Source organism: Bos mutus, chromosome 1, assembly GCF_027580195.1.
Source record: "Bos mutus isolate GX-2022 chromosome 1, NWIPB_WYAK_1.1, whole genome shotgun sequence".
Lineage (NCBI taxonomy): Eukaryota > Metazoa > Chordata > Mammalia > Artiodactyla > Bovidae > Bos > Bos mutus.
In genome coordinates, this window is record NC_091617.1 from 138,948,327 (window position 1) to 138,965,033 (window position 16,707).

General features: G+C 45.6%; 1 protein-coding gene across 1 annotated transcript in view; it reads right to left on the reverse strand.

Annotated features, from left to right (window-relative positions):
* Positions 1-653: 653 nt before the first annotated feature.
* The window catches only part of DSCAM (DS cell adhesion molecule), a 692,286-nt gene continuing 676,232 nt past the window's right edge, over positions 654-16,707 (reverse strand). The window contains exon 33 of the mRNA XM_070363231.1: positions 654-1,006. Coding sequence (XP_070219332.1) covers positions 654-1,006 — 353 coding nt within the window. The remainder of the gene's footprint in view (positions 1,007-16,707) is intronic.

Consider the following 16,707-nt stretch of genomic DNA (forward strand, 5'->3'; position numbering starts at 1 on the left):
GGCAGACCACCTTTCTTTTTTATTTCGCTTAGACAAAATGCAAAGAGTGTCTCATTAAATTAAAAAAAAATAAACCAAAAAGAAAACCAAAACAAATTGATTCCCCCCACCCCTTCACTGACGGTACTCATTCTAAGTAACAACAGAAGGAGGTCAAATCGGGGACCCAGTTTCTAATGCGAAAGAAAGATGTGCAAACATGACGAACGTTTCCCCAGCCCCCAAATCAAGGTTCCTTTTAAATTCACAAAGAGGGTTAATTTTTTTTTCCTGTTTTGTTTTGTTTTTTTTCCTTTTGAATCTTGTGTGATAGAACTTCCGGTCAGAAGGTTGAATGAGTCCCCCATGCACTTTGTAGAAAATCAGTAAAAATGCAATAGCCCGTGAAGATCATAAAACTGGACTTCTTTCCCAAAAAATCAGATGCCCAGACAGATGGATCTCACACTCAGACAGAAAAAAAGCAGGAGAGTCTTTGCACTGTCTGTGTTTTTTTTTTTTTTTCAGCATTTTCTCTCTCTTTCTTTTTTTTTTTTTTTAATATATTTTGGCAATTTTCTTTCATTATAAATATTGGAATTCCGTAAAAAAAAGGTAGCTTTGATTGACTTTGTTAAACCGTATTTACAACCGCTGTCCAGTCATGCCGTTGGTTATACCAGGGTGTAGGATTTGGCATAGGGATTGTTGCCTTTCAAATGGCCCCGTGAGTCCAGCAGCGATTCCTGGGAGCTGCTCATCTTGGCTGCCTGTCCCAGCTCTGCCCCCTCGCGCTGAGGTAATGTGGCCACAGCCCCCTGCTGCCACTGCTGTCCCTCCCTCGTGGAGGCCGTGGAGGAGGCTGCCTCCATGGGGATGGGCTCAAGGACCGGGGGGCGTTTCAGGGTCCGACTTTTCTGGGGCTCCAAGCATGCCTGCCCTAAGCTCGGGTCCCTGCTTGTGCCTGGACCACTTCGGTTCAATAAGAAGTCCATTCGAAGGTATGGAGGCAAGTGGATGAGGTCACCTGGAAGGAAATGCAGAGGATTAGGTGGGCTCTTCAACTTGGTCTATAGATGCCTGGTGACCCTGTGCATATGTGATGGGCCACTCAGGGTTTAGAGGTGACTGTCACCACGCCCTCTGGGTGCCTTTCCCAAGACCCTTGGTCAGAATTCCTACAAAGGCATCATCCTCACCCCCCCACCCCCTACCAGACACAAGGAGAGCTGGCTTTTGTACAGCTTGTTGACTTTAGCCGTAAAAGTCGTACTTAACCAGAGAAACAGAGATCTCAAGGTACTTTGAAAGAAAAACTTAGGCTAAAGGTAGCAGTGTATGCTGGATATAAATGGTGACAGGCCAAACCCTGGATACAGTGGGCAGTGCTTAGGAGAGTGCGGGGCTTGAAGAGGGAGGCAGGGCTGCTGAGCAAAGAATGATGGCGTCTCAGCACCTCCATGGAATTATGTGACCTTGGCCGTCATTTAGCTACTGGTTTCTATGATTGCTTTTGGTGGAAATCCCAGAGTACATGGCCTCCTTACCAGGCTTTGCCTGCCTGCTAAAATGCTTGTGTCTTTCTGTTTCAGTCAGTGCCATGTAGAGAGAGGAAAACAGCTTAGAGTGAGTATCAAGGTTTCTACTTCCTTCTCAGGACCACTCATTTTGGCTTCTATGGTGCTAGGGAAACAACCCTCTTCAAGAGAACCTGCTGCAGGGAGAATCCAACTGCAGAATCCAACTTCTCCCCCCTCGCTAGACACTGAGGTCTCCTTCTGGACTGCTTCCAGCACTGCCTGAGACCACAGGTTCTCTTGATGACTAATCCTGTTGATTTGGGGTTTCCCAGTGAGAGGTTTGCTCAGGGCTTCCCCATTGCCTGGCTGCAGCTGAGACTCTCCCTGCCCACCTCCTCATTCCCCTTCTCCTCTCACAGGTGTCACACCCACATCTTAGTCTGTGGACTTTCTTTACCTGCTTCTGCTGTAACCGAGCAGGACACTATGAGGCCTTACTGCAACATACCCTGGCCATATCCTCTGCCTGCCTCTTATTTGTAGAAAAACTTTAGCTTCCATGGCCTTGCCCAAATTCCAAAGAATAAATTTAGTCAGAGAAATAAAATGCAGAAACAAATAACCACAGTCAAGCAAGACAAAATAATAACAGTTTAGCCATCAATCAAAGCAAAGGACCTTTACTTCTTTCTCAAGGGCTATAGATAATGTTTTCAGCTGTATCCTTTGAGCTGTTTTGCAGATATTGAAACCCCCATCAGGTAGAAGAGGTTAATTGTACACTGACCACAAGCACATAAATCCCTGACCGGTTAGAAGGTTGATGATGTTGATTTCCTGTGACCTCACCACCAACCACAGAAGAATGTCCACAAGCTGATTATGCATCCAAAATCCTCTCCTTAGCATCTAGACCTGTTTTTCTGTATAATTTCTGAGCATAACCTGGGTTTGGGAATTTGGTTCTTTGGGACATGAGTCCACCTTGTCCCCAGGTTTGCCAGCTTCCTCAGTAAAGCTATCTTTTCTTTGGCCAACATCTGTCTCTTCGCATTGGATTCTTGAGCAGTGGGAAGCTGAACCTGAGCTTGGTAACACTGCTTCTTTTTTATCTCTTTATTCTTTGCAAGAATGCCTCCTGAAATCCCTTGCATATATAATATGCCTTGGCATCTGCTTCTTGGAAAATCTGAACTGGCACAGCTACCATCACCATCAACTACAGCAACTGTTCTTTGAAAGTTGGACTGTGCCTCTAATTGTCACGTTCCATGGCTTCTTAGCACCTCTTATCACTTCTTCCTTCTATAGAACTGACAACACCTCATGCAGTTGATCTTTCTTTTCTCAGAACTCTCAGCTTCCATGTCACTGTGCTTACCCAGAGCTCTTCTTGCACCTCGGACTGACACTTGACAATCCTTTCCTGGACCCTGTCCTCCATCCATCCTTAAGTACAGGGTTTCTCCAGTGGCCTGAGCTCAGTCCTCTCTTTGGGGCTCAGCCCTCATCTAATCTCATTATGAATAGCTCTCACATCCATCTTTTCCTTTTGCTCTCTCTCTTTTGAGCCCTAGACTTGAATTTTAGATGCTTTGCTAAATATTTCCACATGACTGTCCATTATGAATTTTAAATGCCACAGCCTATAAACCCAGTTTATGAAGGCCAGCCCCTATTCCCAGACTCATTCCCAAAGGCCACTTTCTCCTTTGTGCCCAATCGTTTTAAATGTCATTCTCATCTTACCAGAAATTGATGCTTGAAACCTCAGATATTGATACCTCCTACCCAGGTTAATTCTACTTGAAATTAATTCTACTTCTATCTGTTGACTCATTTTTGGTCCTATCTTTACGACCCTGGTTCAAGTCTTTAATATATCTTGTAGGTTTCCTAAATGCATGAGAACGGTTTCAGCCCAGTCACTAGACGCGCTTTGCAAACTACACCCTCTAGGCTTGAGCTGGACTGAAGCCTGGATCTGATCTGCAGGCAGTTTAGGAACAGTGTTCATTGTGTAGCCTAGCACTTCCAATTGTTCTCACTTTGAGAAGCAAACAGACAAGGTATATTTGTGCAACACACTGGGATGAGTGCAGTGGGCTTTCCCTGGCCACACTAGGGGCAAGAGGCTCACCTGTAACTCCTTCATGGCATACCTGGTGAGCAACTCTGGTTAGAAAATGGCCTGGGGGCAGGCAGTCCTGGAGCTCAGAGACCAGGTGGGAGAATGTGCAGGTGAGGGAGCCATGATGGTAGGCTGAGCACCAAAGGGAAATGAGAGTGAACGAGATTGTGAAATGTGGAGGAGCCTCAAGGAGAGGGCTCTGGAAATGACCACAGGTGGGACAGGTGAAAAAGGAGGAAGAGTCAGGGATGACTCCCTTCCAAGTGTCAAGATCAGGAAACCTGGGCAGACAGCAGGACCATTCATTCATTGCACAAAAACTGTCTAGGAGAAAAATCACATTTTGGTGGGAAAAGACTGTGGGTTTTGTTTCAGACTTGCTGAGTTTGATGTGGTTGGGGACACCGCAGGGGAGATCTTAGTAACGTATCTAAGGCATAAGTCATTCCTTAACTTTCTGAATTGAAAATAATTGGCAATTCTTGTTTCTTTTGCTTCAAAATATTCCCATCTTTCCATGCCTTCCTCAGCCAACCCCTTGTTTGGAGCCTCCTGTGTGTGGCAGGGCTGCTGTGAGCTGGTGGTGGTACTGACAAAGAAGTGAAGTGTATGCAGTTAGACAGTGACTTCAACCCCAGAGGAGCCTGGTGGGCTACAGTCCACAGAGTCAAACAAGACTGAGTACACATTCTCAACCTGCCTCCACCCCCCCACACACCCACACCCACACACGTAAATCCCAGAATCTTTGAAATTGAGGTTTACTCACTGAAAGAGAATAACCATTTAAACAGCAGGGAGAGAGTGCTCAATGGTTAGGAGAACTAGAAACAAAAGCAAGATAGGCTGCAAAATTACTGGAAAATTCATTTTGCACAGTATAAATGAGCATAAGGATTTTCAAAATGCTTTGGCTTTTCTTAAGATTTTTTCCCCCAGGATAAGAGACATGATGACCTTATTTCTGGGAAATTTACCAAGTTGATTTCTGAGTCCTTGCATTACACTGTCATGTTATTTGGTATTTTTGAAGCAAGAATCCACTTAACATTTTCCCATTGGCTTTTTCAGGATCTCATGAAGTGACAGTGAGTAATTATATGTGATCTCATTAATATTTTTAGCCTGTATTCCACTAAGACAGCCCCAGGACACCTTGGTTTTGGCTCACTGAAGTCAAGGTACTTTTAATTCAGTTCTAGCTTCATAGAGTGAACTGGATCAAAGGAAAGCCCAATAATAAATTCTTGACAATAAATTGTCCACGACACTCTTAGAGAAAGAAATGATGTAATTTGGCATTCTTGTGAAATGGGTTTTGGTGACTTGATGTATCTGGACTTTGACTTAGAAAAAATGGTGGCATGAATTTTACTGTTACAGACCCTAATGTTTAAGATATATCTAGCTGTGTATCAGCTTTAGTCCTGAAAAATAAAACTATTGAATTAAGAAAAAAAAATAAAACCATATGCCCCTAGTGCCTTTTTTGATGGTGATATTGAAAATTCTGTCTTCTTTTATGGTTGTGGATGTATTATTCAACCTTTTCTATTGTGGGCTAATTATTTGCAAACAAATATCATGAAGGCATTAACTGAGCTTTTATATTTTATGTCCTTAAAAAAAAAACTGGAACAATTCCTTTGTAGCATGAAGAATATTTTTTTTGCATGTGAATCAACATACCCTAATAAACTAATTTTGAAATTTTAATATACCCAATTTCCTGAAAGTGATCATCTGTCTTCATTCCAGGAGTCCAATAAACACATTGGATTTAATTCGCTCTTTCATTTATTTACATAACTAATGTTATTTTTAAAACATTTTGTTCAAATGCTGAGAAATTGTGGAAGGTATTTACCTCCACGTTTCTTTTAAAATGTAGGTCAAGAGAGCCTTACGCTGTTTCTGTGACCCAACTGAATCTCGAGTACTTGGCATATTTGCAGTGCGTTGTCACAGATTCAGGAATGGGTCTCCATCTCAGCAACTCCCCACTGAATGAACAGGGCTTATTAAATCCCTAAAAAGTATTAGCATCTTAGTCCCAGCCGGATTGCGGGATGCTCACAAGCTTGATTATGTGGAACAAATGTGTCTGAAATCAAAAGACAAAGCCCTTGATACCTGCCCCCTGCCTGCAGAGGTTTCCGCTTTAGATGGAATGAACAAGGTAGCTGGAAAAGCATGGTGAGAACTGGAAACCCTTCATAATGAAAACAGCTCAACACCACGTCTTTATGTACAAGGGCTTCTGTGTTGGCTTCTTACAGGCCTGCCAAGCATCTTTGAATAGTCAATATCTCTGAAAGATCCAGTTTTTCAGGCAAAAGCTTGATTAAGTTGTATGATGCTCTCATTAGCTCCTTTCGACAGTATGTGTTTTCTGATTAGCACGTAAAGTAGCTCTTTCAACTGTGTGAATGCTGCAAATGAGCTCTCTTAATAATTCATGCACTGATGCGGAAGAAAGCACCAGAGTGATCATGGGGAGTGCTGTTTATTAAAGATGCTTTATCGCCATTAAAACCCCACCCTTTGTGCTAGCCCCAGTTGTTTGTTGTGTACTCATTAGGCATGTCCGACTCTTTTGGGACCCCCTGGACTGTAGTTTGCCAAGCTCCTCTGACCATGGGATTTCCCAGGCAAGAGTACTGGAGTGGGTTGCCATTCCCTTCTCCAGGTTCTAGTCCCAGCACCAGTTAGGAAACTGGATTTTCTAATCGTCCGTCCATCTCTTAGGTTCTGCACATGTCTACAGATGCATGGACAACCAAGCACTTAGAGAGAAGCAGAATGTGAAACCGTCCTGACAATCTAGACACCCACACAGCTGCTTTCCTTGATCCCCGGCTCTCCATCCACCTGTTTCTCGTGGGAGGAACTAAATGATGTTTCTGCCAAGCCAAGCCACTTCAGTCGTGTCCGACTCTGTGTGACCCCACAGATGGCAGCCCACCAGGCTCCCCCGTCCCCGGGATTCTCCAGGCAAGAACACTGGGGTGGGTTAATGACGTTTCTAATGCTGGTGATTAAGGGTGAAAGTCTGGATAACATGGTGCTCAGTTGCTCAGTCACGTCCAACTCTTTGTGAGGGACTGTAGCCCGCCAGGCTCCTCTGTCCGTGGGATTCTGCAGGCAAGAATACTGGATTGGGTTGCCATTTCCTTCTCCAGGGGATCTTCCCCATCCAGAAATTGAACCTGTATCTCTTACATCTCCTGTATTGATACCACTAGAGCTACCAACCACCCAGGGATCGAATCCCAGTCTCCTGCATTGCAGGCAGATTCTTTACCATTAGAGCCACCTGGAAAGCTCCTGAATGACACTGTCTGCATTTAATCTGATAGACTTAAGTCTGGGCTCAGTTTTCTTATTCATAAAACAGGAATAAGAGCTGAATCCACCATAGAGTGCTGGAAGGAGGGTTTAATGAGATAATACAGGTGAAAGTTTTATTGTCATATGTCTCTCTTTCCAGAGAGTCTGACGTTACGGGGCTGGAAATCAGCCATGTGAATGAATCGAGAACTCTTCTTTTACTTTAGTTTCTGTCTTTTGTGGGTTGATTAATGTCCCCCCAAAGACAGGTCCATATGCCAACCCTCAGCATCCAGGAATGTGACCCGATTTGGAGAAAGGATTTTGTTGCAATTCAGTAAAGGATCTTGAGATGAGATCACCTGAATTTAAGGTGGGCCCTAAATCCAACTACATATCTGCATGCATGCTCAGCTGCTTCAGCCGTGGCTCCCTGGACTGTAGCCCACAAGGCTCCTCTGTCCATGGGATTTCCCAGGCAAGAATACTGGAGTGGGTTGCTGTGCCTTCCTCCAGGGGATCTTCCTGACTCAGGGATCAAACCTGCATCTCTTAGGTCTCGTGCATTGGCAGGTGGGTTCTTTACCACTAGCGCTCCCTGGGTAGCCCTAGTCCAAAAACATGTGTCCCTATTAAAAAAAAAAAAAAAAACGGAAATAGAGGAGAATCTGAGGGACAAAAAGGGGAGAAGGCAGCGATTGGACTGATGGGACCATGAGCAGAAGAACACCTGGAGCCTCCAAAAGCCAGAAGAGACAAGGAACAGATTATTCCCTGAAATTCCTGAGGGAGTACAACCCCACTGACACCTTGATCTCAGCCTTCTGGCCTCCAGAACTGTGAGAGAGTACATGTCTGTCCTTCTGAGCCACCTAGCCTGCCGTGATTTGTTAGAGGTCACAGGGTCCAAACACAGAGGGTATTCCCAGCTGGGATGGGCTGGGGGCCTCACAGGATGCCTCTCTGAACATTTCTGCCATGTGGGACAGGCTCTGCCCCTTCCACCAAAGACAGGAGGGGCTTTCTCTTTAACGGTCAGTAACAGCAGCCAACATGCTTGTGGTTTCCACTGTCCCCAAGGTGTGCCTTCGGTGGGCTGTCCTGTCACCCATCTTTCCCTGCTGAGGCCAAGCCAGAGTCACTTGTCCCTGGTCCCCTGCTCTCTGGGGAAGCAGGGTCTGCCCAGTGGGCACCCAAAGACCCGTGCTGCCCAGCCTGGGTTGGGGGAGACTCCAGGAAACCAGGACCTTGAGGTTCACATTCACTTCTTTGGTTATAACTTCCCCTCTTGGCTCTCCTCTGGCCACCTCTCCACTTTCTCACTCCCTCTTTCTTGCTTGGTTTCCGTTGCTTCCCAGGTGGAGAATCCCATGGACAGAGGAGCCTACAAGAGGGCTACAGACCATAGGGTTGCAGAGAGTGGGACAAGACTAAAGCGACTTAGCACGCATGTGTTGCAAGTTTCATCCAGAAAATAAAAGGCATGGGGGTGGGGAGTAGAGCACAGTGAGCGCAGGTGGGAGGGGGTTAGGAGGCAGCTGAGTGCAGAGCAGGAGCCAGGCTGACCAGCTTCCAGGGGAGAGAGAGAGAGAGAAAGAGAGTGTGTGTGTGTCTGTGTGTGTGTCTGTGTGCATGTATGTGTGTCTGTGTGTGCATGCATGTGTGTCTGTATGTGTATGTGTATCTCTGTGTGTGTCTGTGCATGTGTGACAAGAGGACAGAAATGGGAGGGTATCAGAGAAAAGGCTGCATATTGAAAGGCAACGCTGGAGCTGTAGGAGAAAAGGACAGAGGCCGGCAGGAGCCCGGTGAAGGCTGGAGGGATGGACCTGGGGACCTCAGAGCTCCCTTTCTGCCCACCTTCCTTCTTCCTTCCCTCCCTGCCCTGATCACCTGTCTGCCTGCAATTCCATCTCTTCTAGCACCTTCCCAATCACCTGATCCGTGTGAGCTACTCCCCAAAACCCAGTGGGAACCCAAAGATGGCCCTGGGGTCTGAGTCCTGCCTTCGCCCTGAGGACTGTCTCCACCCCCTGGCTTTCATGGGTTCTAATTGTACGTCTGTGCTCCCTGCATGGTCATGCCCCCTGCTCTGCTCCTTAGGAGGATAATAGCCCTTGTGTCAGAGTCATGGAGGCGGGGAGAGTGGGGAAGGAGGTAAGAGAAGCGGGAAGAAAGAACGAGCTGCCCACCAGCCTGGTCAACATGGTGCTAAGATGGATGGGGCAGGGCAGGGGTGAGGTGGGAACGAGAAGGGCAGGGTCGGGGGAGAGGCGGACAGAGACAGAGAGAAGCAGAGAGATGGGGAGAGAGAGACAAAGAGATGAGGGCAGACAGAGGGAGAGAGGCAGGGAGGAGTGGGTCAGAGGAACACGGCCAGAGGGAAGGCGATGGACGTCATGGAGACATAAGGACTCGGAGAGATGACTGTGAGAGACACAGAGCCACGTACAGACAAAGGTCAGGGGACAGTGAGTCACGGGACAGTGGCGAAGGCGTCTGGGTTATGATTGCAGCTGTGAGCTGGCCCTTGACCCTTGACAGTCCACTTGCCTGGGGGCCTCTGTGATACCTGGGCGTTGAGCCGCACCCTTCACCCCTGCCCTCCCCGCCGCTGGAGCCCAGGCACTGCGCTGACTCATGCCCTGAAGGATGAGAGGCGATTTAGCCATTATTTCCAAGTTATGCCTTATTATTTGACATAATGGTCCATTTCTCATCCTCTCATCACTGCCTTCCGGGGTCGGTGCCACTAACATCCCCAAAAGTTCAGACTAAATAAGTTGGCATCCATTTCTCTCTCGGTAGTTAACTCTGCTCACTGGTGTGCAGATAACTCCTGGCCATGGGCTGCAAGCCAGCACAGACTCTCCTGATGATCCATCCCAACATCCATCAGCAGATGTGAGCTCAGAGAGTGTCATCCACCACCCCTGGGGCCCTCAGCCCTGCTTGGCCCCACTGTGCGAAAACTGCTATGTTAAACTTGCCTCTTTTTACCTGAAAACCGGGACACCCCACCCCCTCACCCCCCACACCGCACCCCACAGCTGCCTATCAGGAAAGCAAAACCTCCTGAACCTTCTCTATCTGTTTAGATTCACACATGACATTTGAATGCACTTTAGCTTTGGAAGAAAATGGCAAAATCATTCCCAGCACAGAACGAGAATGGACCAACTCAGGAACTCTGTAATGGACTTGCACTCTGTGAATCTGGCTGTTATAGGGTTCTGGCCACTTGTCACACACACCCTGGGAAAAGAAAGTCTACAGTCGAGAACAGTGGTTCTCAGATGAGGGTCATTTTGCCCTCCAGGGCATACACAGCAATGCCTGAAGCTTTTTGGAGATGTCTTGGTTGGTAGGGCAGCTGCTACTGGCTTCTAGACCAAGGCCAGGGATGCTTAGCATCCTGCCATGGCCAGGCTGGTCCCAACCACAAAGCTTCACCCAACCCCAGATGTTAATGGCACTGCTGTTGAGAAGCCCTAGCTTAGATGGTCTAAGCTCTGAATTCCAAGTGGTCCTTATTTCACTTCAGTTTTATTTGTGCTCAGTCGCTCAGTTGTGTCTGACTCTGTGACCCCATGGACTGTAGCTTGCCAGCTCCTCTGTCTATGGAATTCTCCAGGTAAGAACAATGGACTGGGTTGCCATTTCCTCCTCCAGGGGATCTTCCCAATGTGGCAGGTGCATTCTTTACCACTGTGCCACGTGGGAGGCCCTAATTTTACTTTTAAAGCATTGGATTCAATCAGAATAAGGAATTGTACTCCTCTGTCCCTCCTACTCCACAAGGAATTACAGCCTCAGTTTGTCATGGAGAAAAGTAAGGGATGTGCCTGATGGACCAGCAATCAGAAGGTCTGTGTCCGACCTGCTCTGAAGAGGTGGGAGCTCAGAGCCATGGGCAGGTATGAGTAAGAGTGGGCTGAAATCCTGCCTTGAAATACTGCATCTGTTCAAGTAGTTCTGTGACCCCTGCGAGCTTTAACTCTTACCTATACAAGGGAAGGGCTTCCCAGGTGGTGATAATGGTAAAGAACCCACCAGCCAATGCAGGAGACACAAGGGATGCGGGTTCAATCCCTAGGTTGGGAAGATTCCCTGGAGGAGAGCATGGCAACCCACTCCAGTCTTCTTACCTGGAGAATCCCATCAACAGAGGAGCCTGGCAGGCTGTACAGCCCAGTGGTTTGCAAAGAGTTGGACACAACTGAAGCAACTTAGCATACATGCATAAAAAGGAAATGTGTCTGATCATTTCTAATGAAAATCTTGAATTTTAAAAGAGTCTTTCTTATGTTCTGAACTATCTCATCTGTGAAAACTGGTCAAGCACTTTTGAATTAGAAGTTTAGGGATAAAAAAGGGACAAATGAATGCATTTGGGGGAGCCTGGAACTCCAAGGCACGTTCCAATAGCTTTCTTCTCCCTGCTGGACAATTCTTTATTTGTCAGCAAGTGTGAGAACATGTGCACGCTTTCACACAACACTCATGCAGAATGACAGTGAAGCAAGGTCCCTGTGGGCTCCGGTCTCCTCTGGGGACACATAAAAAGGAACTTTCATCAGCCTCTAACAAGGTTTGATGTCTGTGCTTAGATGGAGCTGGAGATTGATGCAAAAGTAAGAAGTCAAGGATGCTTACCTCGACTTCTGGCAATTTCACTTAAAAACCACACAGACTTGCAAGGACACTACAGCATCAAAGAGCTCCTTACAAAGGGGAGCCTGAAGTCTGCCCACACCCAAGCCCGACCAGATCTAACGCTTTTCCAGTTTAATATTAATGCTGCAGTGGTAATGAAAACTCGTAAACAAACCCCTCTTGGTAAATGAATCTTCACTCCCAAACGGCAACCAGGAACAACTCTAAATAAGTAATGTGAGCTGGATACCAGAGGTCCCGCCCGCAGATTCTGTTACCATTCTTGGCTTGTACCTGGGAGGCTTCATGCATTTTTAAGGGCTCATCATTATTGCGATCCTCCTACTTGCTGGCGAACTTTTCAAAACCACACTGAGGTATGAAGTGGAGCTTAAGTTTGCCCGTGCTCATGGTTCTTCTGAAATAGAATAGTTCTGGATAAAAAGCAGGACTGGAAAATCTGCTTAGAGGATAGGCAACCTGGGAACTCGCTGTCGGGGCATTCAGAGACCCTAGTGGGGAAGGGATCTTGAGGATCAAAGGCAGCTCCAGCTCCCACGTGACACCCTCAAGGACCCCCCACACAGGGGTGTATCCCTTACTCTGAAAGCAGGACCAGTTGTGGAGTGGATGCCAGAAAATACAGGCTGGAGGAAAGGAGGCAGGCGTCGAGGTTGGGTGGGAAAGAGCAAGGCTACCTCTAGAAGGATGGAGGCCAGGGACCTGAAGCCTTGTATGTGTGTGTGTGTGCATGTGTGTGTACACACATGTGGGTACATGGCTGCATGTGCACACAACAACAGCTGGGAACAAGGCCAGGCTTTACAGGGGATGTGACCTGAGCAGAGGCTGGCTGGTCTTTCAGGTGGGAACCCTGCCTTTCACTCCACACTCTTCTCTTTTGTTAAACACACACACTCAGGAAAGCATGAGGGATGGGAGGAATGGATCCTAAAACTAAAATCCCCAAACTGCTCTGTATAATTGGTTACTCTGAGAGCCAGCAAGTTGGAGGCAGGCAATGGCCATTTCCAATCAAGAAAACTTCCACTTCATTCATTGTGGCGGAAGAGCAGGGTCAGGGAGCCAGTCAAGGAGGTGCAGACATTCAAGGCTGGAGCCTTGGTGTCCACCTGCAGAGATCAGAAGGGGTGAGGGTACTGCCCCTGCTGCTGGCGGGGCCAGGTTGTATTAGGTTGCAAGTTTGAAACTTTAAATTGATTTAAGTAGCTTCCTGCAGTGGCATCTCTTGACTGCATAGGATAAGCATCATGAATAAAGAAGCAGCAGGAATTCAAGAACGTCAGAAACTGGCTCCTGGTGCTACCTGAAACCAAAAATTGGTACTGTAACCGAAGTATGAGAGCCACCTTGACCAAGAGGAAAAGACACTGTTCAACTTTCCAGCTGCTTCTCAGCGAAATAGAAGCTTTGTTACCTTTGTTACACTTTGTACCTTTGTTACACTTTGTTTTAAAGTGTAAAATGTATGTTAGTCACAGTCATGTCTGACTCTTTTCGACCCCATGGACTGTAGCCCATCAGGGCTCCTCTCTGTCCATGGAATTTTCCAGGCAAGAATACTGGAGTGGGTACCCATGCCCTCCTCCAGGGAATCTTGCTGACCCAGGGATTGAACCCAGGTCTCCTGCATTGCAGGCAGATTCTTTACCATCTGAGCCACCAGGGAAGCCCCAAAGATAGAAATAGCCATGTCTTATTGAAGAAAACAAAAGTTACAAAACCTGCATTTGATTTGAAATACATAAGTCCTAAAAAGGCAGAAAATTCAAAACTCAGATGTGTTAAAGATGTAAAACTAGATTTTGATACCTGCCTTGGTAGTAGCTGTCCACATTTCATGGGGAACTACCCCCACTGGTGGAAGAGAGTTTGTTTTGACTTAACGAGCAAGATTAGAAAATAAATCACTTTGTTTAAAGTTAGGCTGGAAGATGGAGTAGACTTAAATGTACTCTTTTATTTTACTAATAATTTCTAACAGTTGTAATATTTGAATCAATTGGCCAATCTTTTCATCATCACAATCATCATATATTAATTCATTCAATAACATTTATTAAGCACCTACTATACATCAGACAGTGATAGGAGTATATATTCAATTAATTAAGTCAGTTGAAAATAATTCTTGGACACTTTTTATGCTGTCCCATATCTGATAGGCACTGGGGGAAAAATAAAGGTAACTAAGACATGTTTCCTATTTTCCTGCAGCCACAGTCTGGCCAAATTCATTTTTAACTTAATCCTGATTTGCAAAGAACTTAAAAGCTTGGGATTATAAATGGAGAAAAAAAAAAAAAGCTCATCAAAAAAGAACTGATGGCAAGGAAACAGATATCCAGAGACTTGGATGACTGATAAGCATTCAGAAACATGAGGAAACACAGGTAAATAATTTGGTTTGAAAGACCTGCTCAAGGAACTGCTAATTTTGACAGTCTCCAGTCAGCAGGATACTACATTGTAACTTTGGGTTTTGTGCCCAGTGTTTAATTTAGTTCCATTATAAAGGAGATACAGGAAGGCTTCCAGAGGATGACGTATTTTTCTAAAAGCATATCAAATGCTCAATGATAATTTTGGCATCTAGAGTGGACAACACAGTTTGTGGACATTAGAATTCAGGTGAATTTAAAAGCTTATTCATACCTAAAGTTATAAAATCATTTTAGTCTAAAGAGTATATAAAGGGACTTCCCTGGGGGTCCAGTGGTTAAGAATCCACCTTGCAATGCAGGAAATGTGGGTTTGGTTCCTGGTCAGGGAACGAAGACCCCATGAACTGTGGAGCAACTAAGCCTGAGTGCTATAACTACTGAGCCTGAATGCCACAACTAGAGAGTCTATGAGACTCAGCAAAAGATCTCACCTGATGCAAGGAAGATCCCACTCGCCACAGCTGAGACCCCACACAGCCAGATAAATAAATAAATAAATAATTTAAAAAATGAGATTAAAAAACAATATATAAATAGTGTATATATTATGACATAGTACATAGTACCTTCTCTAGCTTTTCTCAATTGTTCTGATGGATCCAGGCAACAATCTCATGAAAACAGTTTAAACATTTTTTAATATGAGTCAAAAAACACTGAACAACAAGTCATCAACAAGACACAAACCTTTAACTATTTCAAGACCTGCGCACATACTTAGTGCTCCTCAGGGGCTTGCTGTGTGCAAGGAGAAGTGTGGTGTGTGTCTCAGATGGCAGTGTGAAGTACTTAACTGCTGCTCAAGTTGTGCCGGACTCTTTGCGGCCCCGTACACTTAGCATGCCAGGCTACTCAAATACTGGAGTGGGGTGCCATTTCCTACTCCAGGGGATCTTCCCAACCCAGGGATTGAATCTGCATCTCTTGCATCTCCTGTATTGGCAGGCAGAATCTTTGCCACTGCTTTACTTTTATCTGCCGAATATGGATGCCATTTTCTTAATTTGCCTTACTAGAAATTACAATGCAATATTAAGTAGAAGCGGTGAGAGCAGACACCTTCATCTCATTCCTGATCTTAAGGAAATAGTATTTATTCAATTTTTCACCATTAAGTATGATGTTCGCTGTTTCACATACATGCCCTTTCTCAAGTTGAAGGAATTCTCTTTTATTCTTACTTTGTGGAGTGTTCTTATTTTTTTGAGAAAAACGTTGGGTTTTGTCAAATGCTTTCTCTGCCTTGAATGATCGTGTATCCACCCCCCCCCCAATTCTGTTAATATTAATGATTTTATATTGAACCATCCTTGAATTCCTGAGAAGTCCCACTTGGTCACAGTGTATAGTTGAACTGGTAGACACATAAATGAGGTGGATGCTGTCCAGGAATCAAGGGCCACGGAAGGAAAATAAACCAAAGGAGGAAAGCAGGGGTCGGGGGCAGCACCTCACCCTGAGACCATCACTGGGGTCACTGTGGGAGCCCTAACAGCACGTCAACCAGGCAAGACCCAAGCGACCACTACTGCTGCTGACACCTGCATCAGGCAACACACAGCTTACACAAAGCCCAGATAGTGGGCGTCTATGTCATCCCCATTTTACAGATGAGCCAACTGCAGCTCAGCAAGACTAAACAAAAGGCCAGGGGCTCATTTTTCTCCTCTCCTGTCTTCCTCAACCTCAAGCTGTACAGCCTCAAAAAAGTCATGATATTTATCCTACACTTGCATCTGTCTTGCAAATAAATGCCAGCAACAAAAAGTCCTTTGGATAAAAACACCCACCGATAACAACATCTCCCTGAGGAGGTAGACAGCACAGAAATAAATGAAGCCATCATTCTTGATAGTTGGCTGGTGTGGATCTTGACTCGGTTTGGGAGATTAGTTGCTGGATAGACAATTTTTATTTTATATATTTTTATGCATTTCTAAAGCTTATTTCAGCCTGGCAGACTGCTGAAAAGCCCAGAGGAATCATGGTGATTTAAAATGGATATACATTTTTGAAATAGAACCAATAAAGTGGCTCAGAAAATAGGAAAATGAGAAATAAAACTGGGTTCAACAAGAATGGATTAGCCAGTGCACAAAGTCAAATCTATAGACAGGAACTTCAGGGTGAAAAAGGAAAAAGGATTTTTCAGATGAGAACTACAACTGGTTGCCATTGTTTGGATGCAGTCTAAAGATGTGTTTAATTTGCCCTGTATGATGATTTGCACAAATCTGAGCAAACACTTGAAAACTGTGAGTCTCCATATAAAACCCAAATATCTGTCTCCCTTTGAGAATCTCCTTTTACAGGCCCCCATTTCCACTCAGGATCAGTTGGCAGGAGTTTGCTGGAGTCCTTTTCCTCTACAGTCACTGAACTCTTGAGTTCTCCATGTCTCTATCCCTCCCTTTGCTCTGCTCGTCACCCTCTTCACTCATTCACAGGATCTGCCAGGCCCTGCAGGCCTCAAGGTTTGCAGCTTCTACTCACTCTACTGATCAAGGCAGACACCAACGTATTGCCAACCTGATACCAGCCATTTACTGTCATTTTGGGTGAGTCAGTGAAGCCAATTTACAGAGGCTGGCTCACTGGTAAAACTGCTGTCCTTCTAAAACCCTCA